This window comes from Temnothorax nylanderi, unplaced genomic scaffold (genome assembly GCF_030848795.1).
Source record: "Temnothorax nylanderi isolate EJ_2023f unplaced genomic scaffold, tnyl_v1.0 TNYL_tig0097_pilon, whole genome shotgun sequence".
Taxonomy (NCBI): domain Eukaryota; kingdom Metazoa; phylum Arthropoda; class Insecta; order Hymenoptera; family Formicidae; genus Temnothorax; species Temnothorax nylanderi.
In genome coordinates, this window is record NW_027249159.1 from 374,857 (window position 1) to 402,353 (window position 27,497).

Genomic DNA, 27,497 nt, shown 5'->3' on the forward strand with positions numbered 1-27,497 from the left:
GAAACGCAAATAATTTTCATGGGTATCGTCGCTCGTTACCTTCGACAAACGTCGAGACTTTCATCAGCGAATGAACTACACATCTCCCTCTATCCCCCTTTCGCAACCCTATTTGAAGTTTCCCCAGTCATCCTACGAGAGAGAGAGAGAGAGAGAGAGAGAGAGAGAGAGAGAGAGAGAGAGAGAGAGAGAGAGAGAGAGAGAGAGAGAGAATTTGCGCTTCTCGCATCCTGAGAGATATTCATTACAAATTCACACGAGCCACCAGTCAACGTTTGAAGCGTCGGAAAGTCGTGCTGTCTTTGTCCCCGTCTACGAATCGACAATTGCGTCGGTGGCGACGCAAACACGGACGAGCGTGGTAGACAATCGAATTTCAATTTAGATCCGTCGAAGCGCTACTTCCCGTTACACGGTTGAACAAGCAATCCTTTCCATTAATACGACAATGCTGCCGCGCGCTCTCTGACGTATTTACCCCGCGTCGGGCTCGCGCGCGCGGAATGACGACGCCACACCATCGCGATCGGCGGGACGCTTGCACCCCACAACTGGAATCTATTTTCCATAAGTACCAGAGATCTCCATCCCTCCGTTTCTGTCGCTTCTTTCTCTTCCTCGCCGAGATCGTCGCGGGTTCACCGGCGAAAAACGTCCCTCTCTTTCTCGCGAGCACGAATACTAACAACAAGATCTATGAACCTTACGCGAGAATGCGCGTCGCGAGTACAATGCGCGCGTTTTGTTCCGTCTCTCCGGCACACGCCGCGATATGTCACTTTGCATAATGCAGGAGCCCTTTCCTTCCGGCGCGATTTCGGGAGCGAACGGGAGAAAAAGAAGCTGCGCCGTCTTTCGTCTTTTCCCCGCGAGTTCTATATATTGTAACGTTTCCTGCTCTTTGCCGGAGCACTCTGTAAACATGACACCACCGGAGATGACATGTAATATGTAAAACGCGCATACATATGTAATGCTCGGAAATAAGGTACCTCAGAGTGCTGTTTGGTGATAGGAACTATGTGTCCGCGATGAAATTTGATTAGAACAATTCATTTAATGGCGTTGTTGACGGCGCATCCGAGTTATTATTACTTATACTAATATCAGACGTTATATATTATGTAATATCATGTCGGTATATTAAAAGTCAAATCGCGTTAACAATTAAAATCTATTTCTACGCCGGTGTGTGTCACAATATATTTTATGCATCGCACGATGGAAACAAAATTAGATTGCTACAAATATAATGACTGCGCTACAATTTCATTCTGCGCTACGCAAAAAAAAAATGCAATTACGTTGGCGTTTTCCCTGCTTCGCATTATTCTAACCCAGTAACAAGATAGAGCTGCAGTTTCAGCCGAGACGGACTACGCCTTCGAGAAACGTATCAGAATCGAAGGGAGAGACGGGAGAAGCGAGCGGACGAGCACAGGCGAATGGAATCTACATATTCATCGGATCTTAACGGAACAGCCCTTGAGGCGTATGTACCGCGGGCGAACTTCCTCGCCGTGGAACATAGACAAAACAGGTTCCCGGCATAGCAGCGTATACGCCCTAACGGCTCACATAATGGTGTGGATCACGGTGTGACGCTCAAAAATCGCAGAACGGACGAGCGACACCGATAGATGAAATTCGCTCGTCGACGTGGACACGCGTGCGCTCGGCGATGGAACGCGTTAAAAATGCAAAGAATTTTTTCTCCAAGTTACGAGTTCCCGCTCCCTCTCTCTCGATCTCTCCTCTTCTCGTTTCTCGTGTACTTATTTGGTCGAACCGTCGACATAGATGAAAGCCAGAGGGAGCGACCGAAAGAGCGGCTGACGAGAGAGAGATCGAAGCAGAAAGAAAGACCATCTGCATATTCATCGGCTTCTAGGCGCGCCGTCCTCGGGACATATATGTTGCGCGAACGGCTCCTTTTATACGAACGCTCCTCTCCGGAACTGGATGGAGGTGCATAACGCGCGCGGGTATATATCGCACACTCGGCCAGAGATAGCCATGCAGTCCTCGGCGCGCAGCGCCGTCTTAATTAATTCCCGCAATTTCCTTTCGCATTACCGGTGGTATTACGCAAAAAGTTAATTACGTTACGGCACTACACCCTGCGGAATAGAGTAGCCTCGGGTATCTCCGACTCCGACGCCGTACGGAGTCGTGCGAACGAGCGCGATCGCGATTTGCAGTCGGACAACGACTGCATTTTTAAATCGAGGCATATCCGCGTGTCAATTAAATCCCGATTATCGCTCGTGCTTCCAATAGCGCGTGATTAATGTATCGCCCGCATTCACGGGACGCGATATCGGTTCCCTTTGCTCTTCGTTCGGCGACGTAGCTCGAAAATGCGGCCGGATAGTCCTTCTCCCAGTTTGCCGGCTATCGGGAATAATCAATGTTGCCTACGATATGTGCATCGTTTCTCTATAGAGCATGCCATACCGCAAGCATGCTATCTAGCGGACAAAAACACTACGGTAGTTCAAAATCGGTCGCGCGATAACAAAGAAAGGATGAAGAAAATCGATGTGTTCGTAACATTATTGAGTTACCGCACATCCCAGCGATACTCGAGCGGCATTGAAAAAACAATTCTCCGTCGGCGTGTGACGAGAGCAGTGGCTTTTCGATCGGTCCTCTCTCTCACGATTGCTCGATCGAGCCGACACCGCCAGCAAGCCGCGAGGATTGCCCTAGCGAGAGAGGGAAAGAGACGCTGAGAGTGAACGAGAACCGGGCCGGATCTGCGGGGCATTATTTATTATTAACGATATTCATGTGCTTGTCAATAGCAGAGATTTCCACTCGGTGCGATGATATCGACTGACATGCGGTTAAACCGAGTGACATGCGGCTGCGGCGGAGTCCGCCGACGTCGACGTCGGCGTCGGCCCGTCCGCCGCGCGCGTGTGTCGTCCTTTCTCGCCCAACCCTCTTCCTACATTGTAAACGTTCGACGCTTTATTTACACGCGCTACCCCAGCCGGTTCTCAAATCGCACGCGCCATCGATTTCGATCAGCTTCGTGTCCCCGACGGGATTGCCTCGCCGAGAGTCGTCGCGCGCGAGAGCGACTTTCAAGCCGCCCGAAATCGGCTTTGCGTCGGTAACTCACAGACACTTTAGCGCGGGGATGCCGCCCGATTAACTCGAAATGTGCCTCGATTAACCGTCGAAGCGTCAAAAAAATGAAACAAACCGGATATAAATATATCCGGCTTATCGCCACGGAAGTGGCAGGTCCGCTGTTGCCACACGCTCGAGCGCGCAATTCGTTCTCGAGTGATTACTTTCGAAGATGTCGTCCGATGTAATCTGATTTCGAACAAATAATGGTGATAATATACAATCTGAAATCACCCGAGCAAAATATCAACTCTCAAGGAACAAAAGATTATACACAGAGAGAATTTTCTCTTAGAATTTAAAATCATGGTAGTTGTGGGACATGTATTACGAAAAATTGTATGCGAGCTATTCTGATTATGGTAGATATTAATTACTAAAATATATCTAGTTTCAATAATTTTTCAAAAATCACCAATCTGCTTGGTAATTTTTATCACGTTTGTAAAATGTCTTTTGTATATTTCAAAAATTCCTTGGTTGCCAAGTTGTCCCAAGTTTGTAGTGAATTTAACGGTAAAATATAACAAAAAATTCTCTCCGTATACTCGTACAAAAAAACAGAACAATTCAAAATTGCGATACTCGCGATGTTAGATTCATTACAATATATAATATGTTCGTGAAACAATGCATCGCGAAAATGCACCAAAAAGATCGCCGGTTTGTTAGCCTCCCTCGCAATTATTAAGTATTTAAAAATTGCCCAAATGAATGTTCGAAGCATATTTTCACCCAGCGCGCTTCTCTCGTATCCAAGCCCACTGTGCCGTGGAAAAAAATTAACTGCACTGCATTACGCTCGTTAACTTGTCGAGAGCGAAAGCAAAGAGAATACCGGGGATTGTGTATAAAGAAGGGCTCTCCACACGGAATCGATCCGGAAGTTCTCGCCGATACTAACAAAAGTTTAGTCGGCGCCAGAATTGGTTTCGGACTTCCTCTCGGCGAGAGTTCGTGCCTTCCTCCTCAATTTTTTTATTATTCGCGTTTCGATTTCCTCTATGCTGTGCTTCCTGCCGATTAAACTGCCGAACAAATCTTAACAGTCATTAAGGCCGATAATTACGCGCGAGATTTTATGAAATCCCAATTGCCATTAGAACGTTTATCGACTCGGGTTGCAATAAAAGTAAAATCAACGAGAACGATCGCAACAAAGTCGAGACAAACAGAGTTATCGGTAAGAAAACTTTATTACGTATTGAAAAAGTCTTCTGCAGTTTGTCGTAAAATGTTTTCTTCTTGTTGAGCGACGTAGTGAACGACAGTTCTTTATAATGAACTTTTCTGTAACCTCTACAAGACTTTCTATATACTCTCCGTTCCAAAATGTGTTATCTCGCGACCGAATAAAGTTAGAGGCTACCTTTCTGAATTTCAATGTCGAAGGGGCTAGTGGATAAAGTGAAATACCCGATCAGAGAAATAAGGATAAAATACTTTCATCTCCCGCGTAAAGGGATCCCTAGTTTAGCATTTATTAGAAGCTCACTCGTGTATTGTATTACTTACGCCCGTATATTTGTTTATCTACACGACAATGAAAATTATATCGACATACCTTATAGAAACTCGCCGTAATAGTAAGAATAAAACAAAGAAAAATTTCGTTTATATGAATTCATAGTAGCATGTTGCGATTTAAAGTTTCTATCTAGGTACATCATTTTAGAATATAATGTAAAGTAAGAAACTTCATCGTTTATTCTGTAACATAGTCTAACTGATTTTTTATATATACCATCGTTTCTGTCTTTTAATTTTAATTAAAGTCTAGACAAATGTATTAAATATATATGTATCTAATTCAGCATGTTTTCCGAGATTTACGTGTTTCTCGTACATGATTTCGAAAGCGGAACAAAGCTTTAGACAAAACGAGATCCGATTTGAATACATCAGCTGAAACTGATGAATATTTCACGGAGAAATCTATCTTCCAGACAATGGATTGCACTTAACTAATACAAAGCACATGCAGGAATGCACATGTATATGCAAAGTTGGGAAAAGATATCGCGTATAATGATGCGCAAGCAGATCCATAAAATGGATCTTTTCATGCGCTATGCAAATGCATGTTGCATGCATCTGGCCTAGCAATTGGTTTTCAGTAGCGTTGTGCAATAACGTCAACATTGTCCATTATCGAAAATTGACAGATCTCACGTTGTTGTTTGTACAAAAGGCGAGGCGATCGGCGGATTAGCAGATCAGGGTATTGTCGCTTCGGAAGGGAAGTCTGTCTGGCTCAACGTCCCGATGACGCCTTTATCAGGCACTGACAATCACTGTGGAACACACAAAGCCGATCGTAAAGTTCCAATTAACGAGGAAGGGATCTCCACGGACGCGTATGATCAGACACCGTTGCGAAGACGATCGTCGAATAAACATGCCCGACTTATAATTAGGGAGGCTACCCTTGTTACACTGCTAATGCAAATTCCTCGGATTTTATTAACATTTTTTATAAGATTCACCTTCTCAGCGTTTTTTTACTTGACCTATCTCTTTTGACGGACATACTCTAACGTGGTAATTACGTCACATTTAAAAGAAAATTGTATGTTTATTGATCGCTACTTCGTAATTAATATAATTCCTGAAAGTGACTTTGATTAAAGTGCAAATAACATTAACAGATACAACTCCATGGGTTTACTATAAAATCTCCTACTTAAATAGAAATGAATTTAGTAAATTTTGTTCTAAAGGCAAAACGCTCTTGAAAGCCTCTTATATTCTTGAGTAATTTGCCGTAGTACGGTAAAAGGATCAAAAGAGGAATTCCACAAAAGAAACTGTGATGCCATGTTACGAAGAAAATTACTTTCGGCATAAATATGCGAGCTTTTCGCGAGGGATCATATAATACATCTCGAATCGATTGCATTGTGTCTTCGAATACGCGTGCATCGGCACAAGTCTTAACGCGGGTTCGTTTCGGGCGATAATACGTTAACAGACGATTTAACGCTTATCCATACATTATTTACCGCATGCGCCGACTAACGCCCCGCGAGGTTAGAGAAACTTTGGATCTCCGTCTCGTTCTTCGTAGAAATGAGAGCCCCACGAAACGATAGAATATTCCATTCTGCCGCCTCGATAAACTCCACCGTCTCGATTCCAAGTTGGCGCATTTTACGACGGTTACCGCCGCGCCGATCGGATTATATTCTCCCTCGGCACGAAATCCGCTCTCGCACTCGCCGTTCGTTTTGATAGAAGAGAAAAGCTCGAGTTTCCACGAAAATAATAATGAGCGCGGGCGAAATAGGTCAAGCTGTTTGCTCGGATCGCGAGGGGGTCAAGCGGAATCAATAGGACTTAAATAATGGGACTCAGGGTCCTTAACAAAGCCCCATTGTGCCGGCGCGTCGTTATCACGTAACACGATACCGTATCCTTTCAGGAATCCGGAGATGCTTTTCTTCACGAGACCTCTTCCTACTTCATCAAGACGATACGAACAGGTACGAGGCCCACACCTGAAGGATCGAGTTTGTACCTTGAATGCCGAGGGAAGAAAATATGAGGCGTTTAGCCTCAAGTGTGATATATAATAAAACGCAGAGAAATCGTACTAATTCGGAGCAGCGCGGCGTGTGTGGATTCATCGTCAGATAGACATCCTCGTTACCGATCGCGCGAAAATAGCTCAAGGGCGAAATTGCGTTCCGCAATCAGTGAATAAAAGTTTGATCTATATGCGCGCGCGTGTCAGCTCTGGCTCGACATTGACGAGCCGACCGTGTGGAACCAGAAAATATCAGTCTCTCGTATTACCAACGAAGGATTTGCCGCCAAAACGATATGGCCGATGATAATTCCCGCGGCCGCGGCCTCTGAAATCGAGCTTAAAAAATAAATGCGAGCATGCGATATCTGCGTGCGTAGGTGCGTGCACGTGAATGCGCGCGCGAAATACACGCGCGAAACCTTGGCTCGTGTAGAAACGAGCGACGGTGGTGGTCGTGCCGAATATAACGATTGCCGCCAAATTGCAGCGCCCCGTTCTACTTGCACGCGAACGACCGCGGGTACCGCAAAACCATAACACGACACCGTATAAAATACAGTACGATGCCGCCGCAGGCCGTCATCTGCCCGTGACGGCAACAACCTCTTCAAGCCGCCACCCCCGAAGCTGATTAATTGCTACACGTGTCCGTCGAGCGCGTGTTATTTTTCAGGGCAGCGAAACACCCCCTCCGTTTTGAAACCTCAAAGCCGTTCGATCATTCGGAGATCGAGCTACCGAGATACAGGTTCTGATCTGCCGTACCGTGCTACATACCTATGAATCATGCGTCTGTATTTCATCCTAAAATGCTCGCGGGCTTGCCCGGTATAATTTCAAACTTTCTGCGCAGCCAAGTTAAGTAAACTTCGCAGCAACAAGTATTTCATGTTACAGTATCTCTCTAAGATTAAAGAGCTTCAAGCTTTTTCAAAATATTAAATATATATATGCCAAGAAGAGAGAGAGAGAGAGAGAGAGAGAGAGAGAGAGAGAGAGAGAGAGAGGGAGATTTATACAACTATACATTTTAAATAACCGCGACACGAAAGGTATCCATTATATGGAATACTTGAAATTCACTCGAATTCCCAACTTTGTCAACGCATCGTTTTTTCGCTCGCCGAGTCGAGTACTAATTTGCGAGTGCAAACATCGGGGCGTTTAATGCGCGTCAGTACTTTCGCCTGCTGACTTTACGCTTCACTTTTCCCCCTCGTTCAATGCAGCGCGCGAAAGGGTCGCGACGAGAACGCAACGCAACGCAACGCGACTCTATAGCCGAAAAGGGCGGTCCAGGAAGGCCTCACGCGTTTATCGGCATCGACGGCGAACGCCGCGCCGCGCGGCGTGTGTCCTGTGTCCCCTCTGTCGAAGCCCCGGGTGCAATATCGCCCGTCCCGCCGCGCCGAGCGTTTCCTCAGCATAGAAACGCCGAAAGCCTGATAACGTCACAAGAGTGGAAGGCGTCTCTTCTCCGCCCCCGATGACGGGCACAGGCCACCCCGTATGCTTTGTTATTTCTCCTACAGTCTCTTCTTTTTTTTTACTTCTTCCTCCGTGAAAATATTACAAGCTCGACTGCATCGGTGGTAGCTGTGTCGCCGCTGCCACCGCCACCGCCACCGCCGCGCGGGGGTGCATAAATTTAAGGAAATTGTTTCTACCGTAGCGAGGCAACGTGAATGAGAAAGTACCTCGCAACTAATACGCGAGCCGTGTCCTTGCGGTCGTCGAGCTTGTCTTAACGGCTGGCAGGTCTCGAAAATTGGATCCGCCTCGATCGGTCGTTCGTAATCATGAAATCTCCGCGATTTTCCTCTCTCTCTCTCTCTCTCTCTCTCTCTCTCTCTCTCTCTCTCTCTTCTCTCTTCCTCTCTTACTCCGGTGTCGGGAAATTGGATGAACAAGCTGGTTACGCTTTCGCAATGTCGGCTATTTATGCGTCTATACCGACGTGATTAGATGTGCGCACGTAATAAGCTGTGCATGTGCACATTTCGCGATACGCGAATATGACTCGTTCATTTTAGTAAGCACGCTATGCGAACTGATTTCGAACATATTCTCTTTCTAACGTTACCATACGCGCGCTTTAGAAATTACGATAAGAAATATTTTAATAGGATATATATTAATGCGCTTATTCTTTCCACGTAGAACAAATTCGCCGCATGGAAATTTGATATCAAATATAAACTTTCTGCTTTCTGTACAATCCAAAGATGGACAGAAAAATAGATAATTGACAGACAATTATTCTTGTTACCATATTAATCATCGATCATCGTTTTAATATATCCGCAATGTCTTCCGAGAAAGCTTCAGTTATCTTTGCTATTCATAAATGTCCATCAGGCCCTCAGCGCGTACTGACCCAGGCCACGGGTCCATCACGGCAACGTCGATCGCTCGGTAATTTCCTTCGCGGTCTGCTTACCGTGCAATCGAGTCGGTCAAAGGCGATGCCCATCGGCCGCCAATATAATTACTAGCCGCGTCGTATGCCGCGCTGTGCGCCGCGTCTCGCCTATCGTATACGCGGCTCGCATATGTGCTGGCCGCACGTTGCGTTTGAAGTCCGTTCGGAATTGCCATTAGCCCTGCCGGCCGATACAAGGGATCTCACCCCGTGCCGTAAAGAGAGAGAGAGACCCTCCCCACGAGAGAACGACTGGCCGGTAGATCGGCATACAGGGTGGCCGAAAGCCGGTTATTGAAATTCTAAAATGATTTTACACCAAGTGACAGGTAATAACCAACGCTTCACCAACGACTTACGAGCGAGCGCGGTATAACGATGTGAATATTTAATCCCGCGAGTCAGTCCCGCGCGTCTTTGCCTTTTAGCGCAACTTGGCTCGATCGAGCGCGCGTCCCGAGGCATTGACGAGGCTTGAAAGATGGGCATTAACGAGCATTAACGATGAACGAGGCTGCCGCCTGCCTATATCCTGACGATAAAGTATTTTTCAAGCAGTGGTGCAGCGGTGTAGAGAGTGTCGATTATCGAGCTGCCGATTACATGAAATATTTATCAAGTATCGAATCGCTTCGTGAGCAATGAGTCATGTCGTGTTTAACGTTTCTGAATTACGGCGGTGACAAGGTCCTTGTAAAACGTTAATTTATTATACACTTTCTCTTTTCTAATCAAAATCTCCATTATTGTTCACTTCTAATCTCATTTTCTATATTATTTTTTTCCTCTTTCATTCGAGAATTTATACAAAATTTACACAAAAATAAAATATATATTTGAATGCAAAATTATAGGGTAGTTAATGAGACAATAAAATGTAAGCGAATTATTTTCATATTTCATGTAACAGACATATTCCTTGTAAACTAACTTAATTAACTATAACTGATTCAGTCACTAACACTCTATATATCACTTGTATCGTAAAGATGATGTACAAAAGATGCGTGTTCACGTTTTCTCGTGCAAACGAGATAAAAGTCGCCATTTTCTAATTACGGAATAACTGTGTAAACATCAAATCGGAGCCGCGGTACACGTAACGGTTTAATCGGGACGCCGAATCTCGCCCGTACGCGATAGCAGGCGCATTATCTTCATACACGCTCCAGAGGAGGTAGAGAACAGAGGGAAAGAAACGGACAAAAAGCGGCGGAGGGAGAGGGTGATACGCGTATCCAGCGACCCGTCAAAAATGTGGGACAGAGCACGCCGGCCCCTTTTTATTTTTCTCCTTTTTTTCCACTGCAAATAGCCCGCATGCATCACGCGGATCCCCAGCTCCCCGTTTACAAGGGAGCCAGAGTTCTGGAAATGATGGCCTCCGTGGAGAAGAAGAAAGGCAGAAGCGCGCGCGGCGTGTATCGCGGAGTGATACGTGTACGTACGTTATATTTATTCTCCGTCTCTGTCCGCGGAAGTACCCATTCTCTCCCTCAACCCTCCGGAAGGGTCCCGAGAAAAACCCTCACCTCTTTTTCTCCGTTTCTCTTCGCCCACACCCGCTATATATTCCCCACTCCTCCCTTCTCTACCTCCCAGCGTATCCGCGCGGTATATATCAACAGGGTTCTCGCCACTCTGACCCAGAAATATACTTGGAGGTGCTCCCAAAGTCGCCGGAACAGGGAGGTTACCTTCGAGGGTGGTTGCTCCGACCGGGGCGCGGAGCGTCACGACGCTCCCTCGCATAAATTCCCGGACAAGGCCGGGAAAGAAAAACGAGGAGCCGAGAGAGAAACCTCTTTTAACGCTTCTTAAAGTCATAATAATGCCGGCCGATGGCAGTTACCCGTCGTTAAGCATTGCGTTCTCGTTGCGAAGACATTTACGAAGGATACAATTTACGCGATGTCATCGCGCGACTCGTTTTAAGTCGCGCGATGCGAGAATGCAAAAGCACACACGAGTAAAGTATGTCGCCCCGCAGCTACCTATCTCTCATCACAGAGGAATCTACAAGCACGGGGCTCTCTCTGCGCGAGATGGTATTAATAGCGTCTTAGCGAACGTCAATGGCCGCAGAAGTCGTTCACCACCAAGAAGGAATACTGCTCTTATTAGGGTAAATTTCAGCGAAGCGACGTGGCGACACGAATACAACGGAGACACGTTCCAGCACTTTAAGAATTGTTTGTCCGAGACTCCGGCGTCTCGGCGCATAAATTTTAATTCGCCGCCGGGGTAGATATTGCTATAGGGAAAACTTCAGACGTCCCCGCCTTCCTGCTCTGATTGTAATGTCGTTTCCGGTAAAATTGTTTGGCGAAACCGCCTCTTTACGGCTCCCTTAATGCCTCAAATTATTTTCAAATTTACGAGCGTCTTTTAAAGCGTCTTTTACCGCTTTTACACCCGAAAAGTTTTTATTGCTTGTCAAAGTATACCTCTCGCTTTGAACTGTGCTTATCTAATATCTCACAAAGCTCACGTTGCTTCTAAAGTTATTTTACGAACATTGCGCAACAAATATAAATTACAAATTTTAAAGCCAATTATTTATATTTATACATAAAAGAGAGACTAAATTTTATCAATTGTTGGAAAATTCTGAAAAAAGTGCTAATTTTAATGTACAAGATTAATTCGTTTGTAGAGAAGATATTTAAACAGCTTCGAAAAAAGAGGCCCAATCACTTTCCTTCATCCTCCGTTCTTTTCCTCAACGAATCCACAAACGGGAAGAATCTGCGTATATTTTTACAAGAATGACTTTTCGCACTCCATCGACGACATCGACGATGTTGATGGTATCAGCTATCGTCGACGGAGCCGTCGCGAGACGTCGCTTCAGCGACTGGAAGAAACGCAAACGTCGCAACTCTTATCGCCGCGATTCAAAACACCACGTGGAACGGGGACTTCGCAGCAGTTGAGACTTCGAATGGAGGAGAAAAATGTTAAAAGGGGAAAAGCTTGCTGGGGTAACTTTCAAGTTATGCGCGATAGGGAGGGCGGGGGAGAATTATGAGAGACGGCACTCAGGCATTGGGGCCTCCACCAATCGAAAATATTTTTCCAAGCGCCTTTTCTAAATTATTCACACACTTCGTCCGGCGTCAAAAGAATCTTTCTGTAGGACTCATTATATCGGCAAAATTGTCGCTATGAAAGAAAGCGACGGTGAGAACGAGAACGACTCAAACGGCACGAAGTATTTATAAGTGATATTCAGAAAAAGAAAGAAAAAAGCGATTGGACGCGAATCTATAGAAAGTTTTCTGCCAACACCTGCGATAAAGCCATTCGTAGCGCGAATGGTTGGCGATGGTTTTTTTATGCGATCGAAAAGTTTCTCGATCAAATTACTGGCATATTCCTCGATATATTCACTCACTGCCACCCTGTTCGCATTCCTTTTCCGATCAGTTTTAATAGATACTGTACATAGAAAAGGTATCGCCGATCGAGTTTCTTTGCGACACGGAATTATATTGAAATAATTAATCCTTGAGCGGAGAAAAGAGGAGCAGAGGGAAAAATAAAGCTATTGAATTTCGTCGGAGAACAAATTCAATTTGATACTTAAATGCAGGCTGCGATACTTAATACGCGTCTTACTTTTGAATAACAATGGCTAAAGATCTCGTATAAATCTGCAATATATCTCTAGCTAGGGGATGCGACATGGAAAACAGACTGATCGATAATCTAACAAAAGGAGAGAATGCGCGAAAAAGGGCGATATTGATTTTCCGTTTTTTATGCTTCGGCCATTGTAAGGTAGTGGTCTATCGTCAGTGCGTGCAGCAAGGAAAAAAAAAGAAACCGCCGGCACCACCCTCGCCCCTTCGTCTGCGTCCAATTTCGCCCCCCGTATAGGTCATTACTTCGTCGTAACCCTTCTTTAAGCGCGGTTCGCCTGCAGACCCCCAGACTCGGTCACGCCCAGCGCTATCTTAACGCCCGTTTTCGGGGTTTCGGTATTTTTAGCGCGCCACAAACACGCGGATAATATACCTGAGGAGAGAACCGTGGTCTCGGGCTGATCTATGGTTTCGAGGAACGAGATGGGAAGGCAAGGACGGGCGGAAGGGACTACCGGCGCGGCGGCCGCGGGACGAAGACTCCAACGGTGTATAAAGATAGTCATCGCGGAGTCGGCCCCAACGCGGTTTCGCGTTGTGCCGAATGCTCGACACGCATCACGCTCCAACGGCGCGGCGCGCGGAATGGACCTTTCCCGTAACATCGGTATTTATCGTGCCCACACCTCTTATACCTTCTTCCCGTTCATCGTGTCCAATGTTTAGATATGCCTTGATGCCGTCGAGTTATCTCATCGTTCGAGTCGCCAGACTCGCGTTATCTCGCAATAAGTATACGTTTGCGATAAGACGTGGCTACGTCGCGTGCCAAAATCTGTGGCTATATTCTTCGTGCTAGCGTTTTGGTATGTTGTTATCTTTTATCTTGTACAGCAGATCTATAATAACCTGGCTATTAGCACCTTTCGTGTGAATTCAACCATGCTAAATGCTATAGGTCCCTATTCTCATATATTTGATGTACACGTTTTATATACACGTACGCACACATACATTAAATCTTCTCTACAATTTCTGAAGTGCCTTCAACTCAAAATAAAACTGGTATTGACGTGCTTTATATTATAGTCAGTCTGTGTAATTTATAGCATGTTATGTTATTTTCTCATTTCGTGACAAGAAACGCAAAGCGGTAGAGAGAGCAACGTTGCATGATCCAAAGAAACTAGAATTATGTGCAGGGTTAAACAAATGTCGCTTAAATGTCCAACGTGAGGACAATATGGGCTATCCTTTGCCGTAACTTGTACCAGGCGGCAACGGAATCAAGCCGTAAAAGCCAAGCGTGCACGAATGTAAACATTTCGTCGCGAGCGAGCCGGGACACAGTTCAAATGATTTTCTGTGACGCGATCGCGCGCGCACACACACGAGCCCGAAAGATCTCTCCACCGCGCGCGGCAAGAAATCGCGGCAACAAACGCGAGCAGCCACTTCGGTGATTTACGAGGGCGTTCAACGTGCCAAGCTGGTAATGGGCCGATGGACCAGACCACGGCCGGGCTCAAAGTCTGGCGTCGCGCGACCGTGAAACGCCCAGCGGGTCCGCTTGAAAAACCGCTACGAAGGAGAGCACATCGCTATCGGTCTTACCATGCTCGAACGATTCCGCGCATCCTGTTTGGTCGCATGTTTGGAGCACGTGGTACCCCATTCTAAGAGAAGTGTACATCACAACGATGAATTTTCATCACAACGATTGAAATCATTTTTAGTTTCTATTTACCCCTGACGTATTTTAAGAATAAAAATCTACTTTTCAATTATTCCAGAAAAAAATATTAACTAGCTTAGACATTAATTACGATAAGATTACTACTGTATGTTTATGGATACAAAGTGGATTGTTCACGTCGACAGAATTGCGATCAAAAGATAGTAATAATAATATTTAGTTATTCGAGATACGTGATGCGTCAAAGGCCGATAAAGCTCTTCGCGCGGCAGTCGATCATTATAGTCCTCGATACTCCATTTAACCCGCTCCCCCGCTATTATTCCTAATTTAGATGTTAGTAGTATCCCTCGGCAAATTACGTAAAACTCATTATTGCGATAGCAATTGCCGTAGCTGCAGGACGTAACAAAAGAAGGAATCCCGTAATTACCATCCTGGGAAGAAATTCCGCAGTATGAGCTCCGATCGATCTTAGGTTTACGCTCGAATGCATCCGCGCGCATCCGGTTCGTATGCGTTATCCCCGGTGAGGAAACATCCCTGCGAACGGCAGCGAAATATCGTAAAACCGTCGGTCCCCGATAATTAATAGCGCTCGAGGAGCGCGGGCCGCGGAGCCGCCATTATCGATGGGAAGTAATAAATAATCATTCTATTTCAGGGACTGTTTATTATGGGTCGTGACTCTTTATTGCCTATGCCACTCGATTGCACATTGCGCAACGGTTTTCTATTGTCTCCGCGTCACCATGCCTTGTCGGAACCTCGTAAAGCGTAAAAATACAACGTCCGTTTCCTTTTCGCGCATTCTTTAAGGCCACTCGATAATTGACGATCGTTATCGTCAATTTGCTCGTCGTAAAAACGCGTCTCGGGAAATATAATCAAGAATGTCTTCATCGATTGCGAGTCATCAGGTCTAAGTGCATTCATGCGTTAGCATCGCGTGCGCGCAAAGAAAAGTTCTATTGAATAAAGAAAGATTGAATCGCGGTTAATCGTTTCCGCGCTACCTAGAAACAATTAAAGTACCGAGAATTGCATAGATCAATCTATTAACATCGCGAGAGCAATGCTGGGTGTAACCACGGAGCAGACTTCTAAGAATCTTTTTGAAAGACTGTACTAACGAAATCAATAAAGATTTATTAGCGATAAATTACACTCGTAGAATATTCTCGCCGTTACTCATCGCCGATATCAAAGCAGCGAGGAAATCAATAGCGAATAGATGAGCGTAAAACGCGGAAGGACTTGCTACGCGAAGTCGCGGCTTTTAGAGCTTTAATTCGTCCCGCGGCGGAGGAGACTTCAATCACGATATTACAGAATCAATGGATTTCATCGAAAGAAAGTACTTTTGCCTTTTACTGCATTTCTATTGGGGAAGGGTGAGAGGGAAGGAGCACGGAAAAAAGGTCCGCATAAATATTCTTGTACCTTATCCGCATTTGATACAATTCTTTGTGCTCCTACGAGATTACACGAATACGTCGAATTTTCACGGGGATGGATCTCGTTATCGACTCGATAACCATTGCTCCTAGAGTATCGCGGTACAAAGAGCGCAGAGCCGTGATCCTGCAAGATCATACACTCCTCTCCCCCCCCCCCGGCCTGCTTCTTCGTCCCCGTTCTAAGTGCTCGTTCATTAAAAATAACGAAGGTCGACTGCCGACAGGAAAGCAGGCTCAATAATTGAATTTCCAATACCTATTTACCTTTGCAGAGCGGCGATGAGACTGGCTACAAAAGGAGGAGAGAAAGAGAAAAGGAGAAGAGAGAGAGAAAGGAGAAAGATATCGCGCTCTCTTATCCCGACGGTCCTGCAAAGCTTCGCCACGCAATTACTTACTACGACTCTCAAACGGAAACGAGCTAGCACCGAGAATCCTGCGAGCTGCCTTCCAGACGGAAGACGGAAGTCCGCGTAGCATTACACGTGAAGAGATAACCGAAAATGCCGAAAACGTATCACCGCCATCCTCTATGACCGCACGCGAGCTTTTTCGTAGGGCACTTAATGGAGAACTCCTCAGGATGGGCGGACGGGCGTCGTCGTGACCGTTTAACGGCGCGTATATTTTTCTTCGTATCGTCCAGGAGGGAAAAAGCTCCGTTGTGCCGAGACCGCCCCTCCTTTAAGGGATGCACGAAGGGAAGAAATCGGAGGCAGAATAGAAAGAGGGAAATAAGAACGCACTACGCAACCGAGGATTGCGGGAAATAAGTAGCGCGCGCAACCCAACGGGAACGGCTGTAAGGGTGAGCCTTAAACCGAGAGGCGCGTTTCACCCCCGGCGGAATTTAATTTCGACGTTTTAAGAGGACCTTTTCTCCCGCTCGCCGCCCACCGTGGCATTCGCCTGTCGATAGGCGAAAGGAGTTTATTGACCTGTCCGTAGTAAACCCCGCGAGAAGTAGCCCCGTGTTCGCTACCCTCGCGCCATCCAGCGCTTCATTCTTTCCCTCTTTCTCTCTCTTTTTCTCTCTCGTATCCGTCCCTCTCACCCTCAACCCTGGGCAGATCCTCTCTTCGTCCGGATGACTCAGGCGCGCGACGTCGAAGGCAGGCTTGCTTGAAGACCAATCGATTAATGAAGGTAAATTAGCTCGTCCGATCCATTAGCATTCGTTATCGTCAATCGACCGGCTTGTCCGTCGTCCCATCGTCCGTTTGTCCGTTGCGCCCGACCCGCATGACGTGTAACCCGAGATCGTTGGGAACCTCCGCCGTGCCTGCGTCGCGCGCGATTCTTTTCGAATTATGCCTATATAATATTATCGCGACGCGTACCACGGTACGCAATACATATGCATGTCACGACCGCTCCGCTTCGTTCCGTTGCGTAACGCGGGAGCCGCACGGTTTCAATAGTCGCGCCACTGAGGGCCCCTTTCAGAGATTGTCACTCTCTCCCTCGCTCGCTCTCTGTCTCTCTTTCTCCCCGCGGCACACTATACACACATACAATCGTGCTCCCGGGATCGAACCTGCCGTCAACCATTGTCGGAGGTGGTCACCGTCGCCTTTGCACCGCGCGCACAGGTCGGGGATTGACAAAGAGCCGGAGAGCAAAATAGCGCGGGCTCTCCAGTGATCCCTTCGGCTTTCGTCTTGACTTCGAGAGCTTTGACAATCTAATTCAACTATCCCCGACTTAGCGAGACGCTATTTTTTTTCTAGAATATGATCCCATACATGTAAAATAGAGAGAGAGCAAAGTATATATTTATAGAATGTATTTTTTATTCAGAATTTTCATTTAAAGTTAATCAACCTCCGTTAACGCTAACGAACGTCGGTCCAGTCGGCTTCAAAAAGCTGCAAACTTTATTCACGAGGGGATGCAGATTCTTGAATCATGAACGCGCCGATTAAGGCGTTAAAGGGTTTTGCGCGTAACTCAAAAGGATCGGAGTAAGGCTCGAGAGATAGGTTCTCGCTTAATAATTTGTTAGCACTCCTTTACGTATATTAGTCGGCAGTTCGTCCGTTATGCTGCAATTTGTTGAATAAGGGTAGATTATCCCTCTTAAAAGGATACCGCCCGCATAAAGTATAATAAATATATCATATAATCATTGCAATCGTAAAATGTACATTCATCTTTTGATCCCTGTAAAAAAACTTAATGAATAAATTTGGATTCTAAGATACAGGTTGTATAAAATAAACTAATTTAAGAAAAAAGTTAAAGGCAATTCTGAATATCTAAAGAATTTTTAACTGTTGAAAAGAGGTGGATAAATAAAAAAAACGGTATACTTTTTTTGCATCAAGGAATTGTAAATTCGCGCAACATTGTCGGCTTATATATAAGCGTTTTCCTATACAAATGAGTTAAGACTCGTCATATAGAACGATAAAAATGATATAATGGCAAAGAGGGAAAGTACCGAAAAAGAAAATTTCGGTATTTCGGGAATTTGTATATGATATGTAGAAAAGAGGTATGGAAGTGACTCGTGATTCATAGCGCCAGTTTGAACGAAGAAATAAGTCTACGTTGTTCGTAACATATATGCCTAGAAAATCAACGTATCCAGGATTCAGGCAAAAGGAATTTTACCCATAAACTACAGGCTTTATCACGCCGTTTCTAGAAAAACGATCGCGCACGCTGAATACTGACTTGCCGAAATCGGGCAGTATCGAGGGTGGAAAAACCGTCGAGAATGGGTGAAAGAAAGGGGACAAAAAAATCTCGGGACACTTTTCTTCTCGACGCCGCGCCGGGGAAAGCGAGAGACCGAATTTCGGAAGGGCAAAACGAGACGGGACGCACAAATAAACGCGGGAAAGGTAGAACGGAAAGAGAGAGGTCTTTAATCGAAGGCACGTCGAATCGATTGGCAATCGGCGGGGATTCGGCGGAAGGAGGACTTTACCGAGGCAGACCGGAGTAACGGCTCGTCGTCGTCGAAGGGAGATCCGGTTACAGATGGCATAAAACGACTGGCAGCTTTGCATTAGCTTCGGTAATGGCGTACGTGACCGCGAGCTTAATATCCCGACCGATCGTGCCCTTCGCCGTCACTCTTCCGTGCCGTTTCTTCGCACTCTCTTAACCGCTATCACGTCCACGGTCGCAACAATCTAGACTTATCATCGTTGTTAGAATCGATCCTGATCATTGGACGCTGTGCCGGAAATAGGAAAGAAGATGACAGAGAACGAAATGCAACAGATTGTTTCGCTTTTACGTCTATGTTAACACTTTTATTCCATAAAGACACTAATTAAATAAACTATTTCACTATTTTATTACAAAATTTCTCCGATAGAGATATTTTTCTGACAAAGTCACCAAAATCACCTCTCAGAGTCTGATTTTTACATCTCATATTCCTGCCTTCGCGTACGTCACGGACGAGTTGATGGGAAATCGGCCCGATATCCGCCACCGCTGCCGCCACCACAACCGCGCTTCGGCGCGGGTGAGCATGGCAACGATCGACGGTCGGTGGCGGCGGAGATGGCGGCGTATCGGGACTCTGTGCGCGAATTTATATTCGTGTAAAATTAAATCACATAGGCGAGCGGCGGCGACGCGGTTCCGGCCACGCTCATATGCATAAAGAACCGATATTGTGTAGCCCGGGCCCCTATCTCCCGTTCTGCAACATTAGCGGACGCCGCGCAATCCAGTTGATTATCTTTTAATTAAATGTTTGCGTTTTATCGGCACGACCCGACCTCGGCAATGCACGCGGCAGCTGCACCAACCAGCCGAACCTCCATCGTCGTCGCGGAACAAACCAACCGACCGTCCCTCCCACCCTCCCCCTCCTCCCCCGGGCGCCACCACCCCGCCGCGCTAGCCCATCGTGGACCGGGAAGGGATGGCACGACGTGTCACACGGCTAACTCAATTATACTCGGTAGCGAGAACGAGAGGTGAGCGCGGGGGAATATTCGCACGCGAGCGCGCGAGCGGCCGCGTCGCGCGATTTTAATCGCGACGCAGGAAAACGAGTTTAGCCGTTCGGCGGAGCTGATAAATGCTTATCTGGACGCGGCATTTTGATCACCGAGAAGCGCTCTAATTGGTGGATATGAAATATTCGACGTTCGCCAAAGTGAGATCGCGCACGAGATTGCAGTATATTTAATCGAATGTTCGCGGCGGCCGATTCGCGAGGGGAATTTATGAATATGAAATAGAAGGGGCCGTCTGTGTATACATATCCGTGATCAAATAATGCAGCGGCAGATAGATACACGTATATCTTTACTTACTTATTATTCCATATGTGTACATTACCAAAATTAATATATATCGCGCGAGGCAAGTACATTACGAGACGCTACTGTATAAACCGAGGGGCAAACCGCTGCAATGCCAATGCCTACTAATGCACAATTTCTAGGCATTACTGCCGATTTTTTTATCTAATGCCCACTAATGCCCAAGCAATATTTTTGTTTGTTTCGGTGATAATAAAATAGAAAATATAGTGTATACAATATAAAAAAGTAGTATATGCATTGTAATATATAATATTTTATGTTCTTTATTTTGTATTGTATGCATATTTTATCAGGTAACTTAAAATTATACGTAATGCATTTCTGTATAAAACATTTATTATATATTTATGCTTATAATATCACATACATTTGTTATAAAATATTATAAAATTAATATTTATTATAAAACAGGCAATTAGACTGCGGATATAATAAAAATAAAATCTACATAAACATATTTTAATATTATTAAATAAACTCTTATTAACTCTCTTATTAACTTATAAACTCTTTGCGTATAACTAAAAAATCTCTTTAATATATAAATAAAATAAATTTATTATTTAGTTTGCAAATACTACAAATAAAAGAGTATATCTATATACTTAATTTTCTTCTTAAGACTAGTTGTATCTATTTATTTCAACGTAATCCGTAGAAATTTCCAGCAGAAAAATAACGTTCAAAACTCAAAATGTGAATTTCCTTGCTTCTAACGTCATAATCCCAGTCGCGACAAAGAATTAAAAGCCTTAATCAATAAGAAATCTACGTTTTGTTAGTTTATATTTTTTATGTATAGCCGCTAAATCAGAAGATTTTAATTCAAAAGGTCCGGTTCCGATTAATTCAATTGGACCGTAAAAAATATATTTTAATTCAACAAACGTTACATCTTTATCGCGTGGCCAAATAAAAGAATTAAGTTCAGATTTTAAAAATTTTATTTTTACTTTGTTGTCATTACGATGATCAACAACCCGGCCAATATAATAGTTGTCATCATAGAAAACAGCATAATACTTTTCTAATAATATTTCAGGTATGTTCGCGTTACAAACGTTTGGATCATTTTCAAAGAAACATTCTACTTTTGACTCATTACGCATTTGATCTTCTTCAGAAGAACTGGAAACTTTTTGGAGATTTTTTTGTTTCTTTTTAGGTTGCATCTTTGTACAGCTTTTCGTTCTTTTATTTGTTGTTTTGTTACCGGTGATAAATCTTCGTAATCTATCCGTGCTGACTTTACCTTTACATTCATCAAGAAACCAACAATAAGAAGATTTTTTAACAATCATTATTTTGTCATTTACTGTAACTTCCACGAAAGGCGAGTTTTCTGTTATTGATTTCTGTGATAACTGTTTTGAAAAGTCTTTCAATTCTAGATTCTTTAACTTATAATCGTTAGAATTATCAAATAAAATTGAGTTGTCAACATCCTCGGCATTTGTGCTTCTAGCGTTTATAGTGCAATCGTTATCAATTTCACGTTCTACATCATCGAATTTATAATTATCTTCTAACATTTGTAAAGGGATATCAACAAATTTCCAATCTGTATCACTTTCTATTTTCATACCTAATTCCTCAGTATTTTTTATAGCATTTTTTAAAGCCTCCTCAACAATTTCTTTGATATTTAAATTTTGTATGACTTCATGTGTAAGAACATTTTGAATTTTTGACGTTTTTTTGTCTTCTCTGGGAAATTTAAATATCGTTGAAAGATCATTCGTTATAGCATCTATCTGTTTAATCCTATCAATACGATAAATTAAATCTTTTATACTGAAATTAATGACAGTAGAATAAGTGGAAGTCATAGATCGAGCTGTCCGAAAAAGCTTTTCGCACATTTGGCTGCTAAAAATTGTCAGGCGAAACATTTCAGGCATCAGAGTTTGACTGTTCTTTTTAAACAATGTAATTAGTTTGATTAAATTATGTGCATTTAATTCTATACACAGGTAACAGTTACTAGTTAAAAAATTGTCTTTTATAGTATAACGCTTGTTTCTTTTTATCCATGCTCGCCATATTCTTAGAAAAAAGACTGAGTACCACATATAATAAACTCGAATACGTAAAGGTGTAGATTCATCTAGAAAAGATAGTATTATGAAATTCATTATATTTAAGTAAGCAATTGTGCCGTTAGTATTAGCGATTTGTTTTAAATGATTGATTACAGATGAGGAACACATTTTTTCCCCTGCAGAGTAATTCATTTTATCCTCTCCTTTTAAATCCCAGGAAGTTAGAAGATGTTTATCTTTGGAAACAGTTTTTATTAAATAGTGAAGATGATCTACAGTAGCCAAATAATTTCCCATTTGAAGCATTATCCCTTCTTTTAAAAATCTTGTCCGCATTTTGGTTATAATATGTGTTGTATCTTGTACATAACATTCTTCTACTTTATCCATATTAACTTGAAACCAAGGCCACGCCGTGCTCCACGGGAATATTTGATTCGAGATTTGATTGGTTATAATCGGTAAGCAATTATTAAGACGCATTGCTTTCAACAAACGAGTGTCACCATCAGATGAAAAACCTATAATAGTAATGCCAAATTTTTTTGCTTCTTTTTTCATAAAAGTCCACCGCTCAAGAATATTTTTTGCATCAAATTTATTATCTGTGCTAAACAAAGATAAACAATATGCAGGGACATCGCGAGATAAAGATTGAGCCATTATTACATATGCATACGTAGCTTTACTACCAATTTTAAAAAATTTTTGTATAACTTCTGCAGATGTAGCAACATATTTATTTTGGTCAGGTAAACCATTTTTTAAAGGTAAACAAATCCAAGCACTTTATTTGACCTAGAATCATATTCAATTTTTCCCGTAATGCGTGTAGCATCTTCGGCAATCCAGATTACTTTTGAAGCATTTCTTTCCTTTAAATGCTGCACTAAACCTTTAAAATCTATTTCGCCTTCCTCAGTATATCGACCTTTATATAAATATCTATTTAAAGTACTTATTGAAGGTAATGCGTTTGGTAAATTCGCGTGTAATGTTTCATATAGTAACCTTCCCCCTACGTAATAAAGATAGATGCTAAATTTTTTCGTAGCTTCATCATAGGAATTTCTATTTGGATTTTTCACATTTTTTAATGATATATCTAAAAGTTTCTTCATAAAATTACTTATAACTAATCCATTATCTTTAATAGAGAGATCTGTTTTAGAATCTATTTCTGAATTTTGTAATTTAGTTAAAAGATTTTCCATTACTTCACCATTATTACATACAATTTTGGAAATGTTTTCAGCTATATCTTTATCATTCTTATCTACATATTCACTGATCTTCTCTATATTTTCTGTATCTTCTACTGTATTTACTGTATCAATAATTTCCGCTTTATCTGTAACTTCCGCTACATCTTTATCTTCCTTATTATTTATATATTGACTAGTCTTGTCTATATTTCTGTATCTTTTACTGTATTACTGTATCAATAATTTCCGCTTTATCTGTAACTTCCGCTACATCTTATCTTCCTTATTATTTATATATTGACTAGTCTTCTCTATATTTTCTGTACCATCTACTATATTTATTGCATTTTCCGAGGTATTTTCTGTATTAATGATAATTTCTGCTTTATCTATAACTTCCACTATATCTATACCTTCCGCTATATCTATAACTTTCGCTATATTTATACCTTCCGCTATATCTACATAATCAGTAATATTTTTTTGATTAACAAATGATTTAGTTGTAGATGAATTTTGAATGTGTTTATTTAATAAATGCGTTTGAAAGTTGGAATATATCCAACGTTTTGATCTTGAACCTGTACCTTTAGCAAATTTAGATATATTATAAGTTGCACCACAAAAGCATGTTATAGCACAATGCAATTCATCTGCATCTAAACTTGTTCTTACAATTATGTTATCAAATAATTCTCTTAAAGCCTCCCATCCATTTTTATTTACTTTTCCTTGTGTCCAAGAAACAATTGCTTTACGGACTCGTGTATTTTCTTCCTCCAAAATTGTGGATTTTGAAGTGCTTGCTTGATTTGAATTTGAATTTAATTGAGCCAATATCTGACTCTTGTTAGTTTTTTTTGTTAGTTTTTTTGTTAGTTTTTTTTTATAATATTCCGAAAGAAGAGATATTATGCGTTTATGTCCGGCCACTATGTCAAATAATGAAGGATTTTTCCAATATAATCCATAATATTTTGGTAGATCTTCTTTGTCTATAATTTTATGTAAGTCATTCCTTGTAAATAATACAATGTCTCTAATATCAGAATCGTTTATATTAGATATAACGATCTCATTATCAAAACCATTAACTATTAATAAGTTCTTTAAAGTTTCAGGGATTTTTATATTTAAAGACATTTCAACTTCGGCGAAAACATCAGCTTCTGAACAATTGGTTAATTTTTGCTCAACGTTATCTATCTCAGATCCTGCGTTAATGTCTGCCATCTGTAAAGTATATATTTTTGATATACATATAACTAGATGATAAAATATAGTACAATCTCACTAATCCGGCACTATTAAAAATCAGGTTGTGCCGAATTAATAGATTTGCCGGACTATTGGAATGTAAAGAATATATGAGATAAATAAAATAATTGAGCATTTTAAAACTTCTGAATTTAGAGCAAATAAAATAAAACTAGAAAAACGGCGATCTAATGGTCACTAATTAATAGAAGTCACTAATGAACAATATACGTAAGCATTGAATCTACCTCGTGTCCGCTCGTGCCTCTTGCCCAAGAAGTCGCAGAAATCCGCGAGAATACCGGATTAGTCGATTATCGAAGTACCGGATTGTACTGTATTATAAATAAAGTTATAAGAAATGTGTGAAAACTTTTCCAGATAAAATAATCTGCTTACAGTTTGATTAGTTTAAAGGTTAAATATCTTCTCTTCTTTTATGTATTATACATATGTATATATCATATGTATATTCATAAGAATAATATTCAAACTACAATATATGAACTGATTCTTACCTTAGCAATAGATTTGTACAGAAACACACTAATTCAGGCATCAAGATATGTATAGGTTATAGTCCGAACTACACCTTACACGTCCGATGTAAGATGCGCTCGAGGATGCGATTGTAAAGAAATGACGATCGCTGACTGATCGCAATGCCTCACGCGTGGGGCATTACAACCTCTATAATTTACTCAACATTAACGCTCTTTTACGTGTTGTAAATATAACATTTGACAAACAATTATTAATAGGCACTGTTATGCTTTATTTTTAAAAAAATAAAGCGTAACAGTGCCCAGTAATTTAATAATGTTCGGCATAATGCACATTAATGCCCCAGCACTATTAATGCCCTACTAATACCCAAGCAATTCTTAGCAATACCTACAATGCCTCGAATCAATACACCGCAATATCGCGCGAGGCAAGTACATTACGAGACGCTACTGTATAAACTATAAACGAATAGATTTTCGACACCATAAATCTCGTACCGTGTTTCCCAAAATGATCGAGATTTATGACGCGCGTTTCGAAACGTGTGTGCCTTAGACTGATCGTATAAATTTCGCGATAAACATTACGCCGCGCTATAGCCTCCGTACGCGACAATACTATCTATCTTCCACGCAGTCACATTCCGTTCGATCCAGCGAATCTATTGTCTCGCGAGCGGGCCATAACAGTAACGGCGTAATCTAAATCGCGTCAGAATTTCGCACGGGCTATCCTCGCATGAGCGGCAGCAACGCGGTAACAAACAGTTTATACAGGATGTTTCGACCGAGCTACGTCTTCCTTCTCGCTCAACAGCTCCGATATGGAGCACTCGCGGACGCACTCTCGGAGAGGCGGCGCGTCTCGTAAAGTTCGTAAAAAAGACATAAAGTTAGTCCGCCGGCATCGTAAACACGTCGTAGGAAGATCGGAATTGATACTTTATGCCTGAACCGTTCGCAATAAATGTACATGCTCGAAAATTTCTCTCGAGGGAACGCATATCGCGGGAGGAACGTTTCTTTCTCTACGGATTTGATGAGACACGGCGTTCCCTAAAATATATCACGTTAATATTTTTTTATTGACACATGATATATATACTCCTCTCTCCTCATGTAACGGTTCAATGTTCAATACTTATATCGACAAATGTTACGAAAAGTATACACGGTCGAGACGAAATTTCACATTCAAGAGGACTCTCGATAAAAAGTCAGGAAAGAAATCTCCGAGGCTTTTAATTTTCACACGTAATAATGAAGATAATGAACCTTGAAACGAAGCGTATTAACTTGTCGGTTTCGGCATGTTTCGCCGATCCCCGATCTCGCTCATTCCACACAAATGAATAACACAGCGTATCGCCCGGCGTTGATTGATTCAGCAGTTTAATTTAAAAGCTCCTCTTGTCCCAGTAATTAAGCCATAAAATTAAACTTCAACAGAGAATTCAACGCGTAATACTTTAACACGCGTAACGGTACGCGTGAAATTTTTATCGTCGCTGGATTTATCTCTGTTTTTCAGTTTCAATTATATGTATGTATATCGCGTGTGTATGTACCGGCGTATCTCTCGTGCTCTTCCGGCATAATTGCATCGCGCAGCTAAATAAATCATAATATAAATAAATGTGAATCGATCAATTAAATTACGCGTGACGGGACAATGTCTTCGAAGATCAAAGACAAGCTTGGCACGTTCGTCAGAAGAGATTCAGAATAGCCATATCGTAAAAATAATTGCGTTATAAAAGCGCAACTTTGTTTTCCTAAGTGAAGTAATGATCGCGACCATTTTTTCGAACGAGAATTCCTTCCGCGTGCCGCGCACACGCTGGAGAGAAGAATGTCTTTCTCTCTTTGAGTAACCCTCGCGTCATTGGATTCCTATGGGCAGTAATGATTCGATAAATAGTCCGGCGATATTTCTTCTCTGTTTTACGAGCCACCATTTCCTTCGAAACAGCCGGATTCTCTGGGGGAAACCTGAAAACAAGGCGGCTGAATCCGAGACTCTCGCTTTGGGAAGCCGCTTGTAATTATCTCGGGGATGCTGGTTTCTTTCTAACGCCTCCCGTCTCCGCGCAGCACGTGTTCCCGGATAAAACGTGCCTCGGAGAAGACATCGTCCCGTCCTCTCTCCACTTCGCTATTCCGCGCTTCATGAGGGCCCAACAATGGTTTATTGCAACACCGCGCTGGTTTACGGTTACTCGTACGACCTCATAACGCGAGCTATAACAAGCGTCCGATGACGTCAATCCCGGGCTAGACTTATCGTTGTAAAAAATTATGCGTGAAGGAAATTATATCGAGCAAAGAGAAATGTTAATGTCTTTAGAGTATTA

The 27,497-nt window shown here is 42.7% G+C and overlaps 1 protein-coding gene across 1 annotated transcript; it reads right to left on the reverse strand.

The window, feature by feature from the left end:
• Positions 1-23,647: 23,647 nt before the first annotated feature.
• Positions 23,648-25,555, reverse strand: LOC139775378 (uncharacterized). Its single transcript, XM_071711313.1, has 3 exons — positions 25,156-25,555; positions 24,886-24,972; positions 23,648-24,613 (listed from the first exon to the last, which is right to left on the reverse strand). Exon 3 carries the CDS (start codon positions 24,611-24,613, stop codon positions 23,648-23,650), a length of 966 nt encoding a protein of 321 aa, XP_071567414.1. The 5' UTR covers positions 24,886-24,972; positions 25,156-25,555.
• Between the last annotated feature and the right edge of the window lie 1,942 nt (positions 25,556-27,497).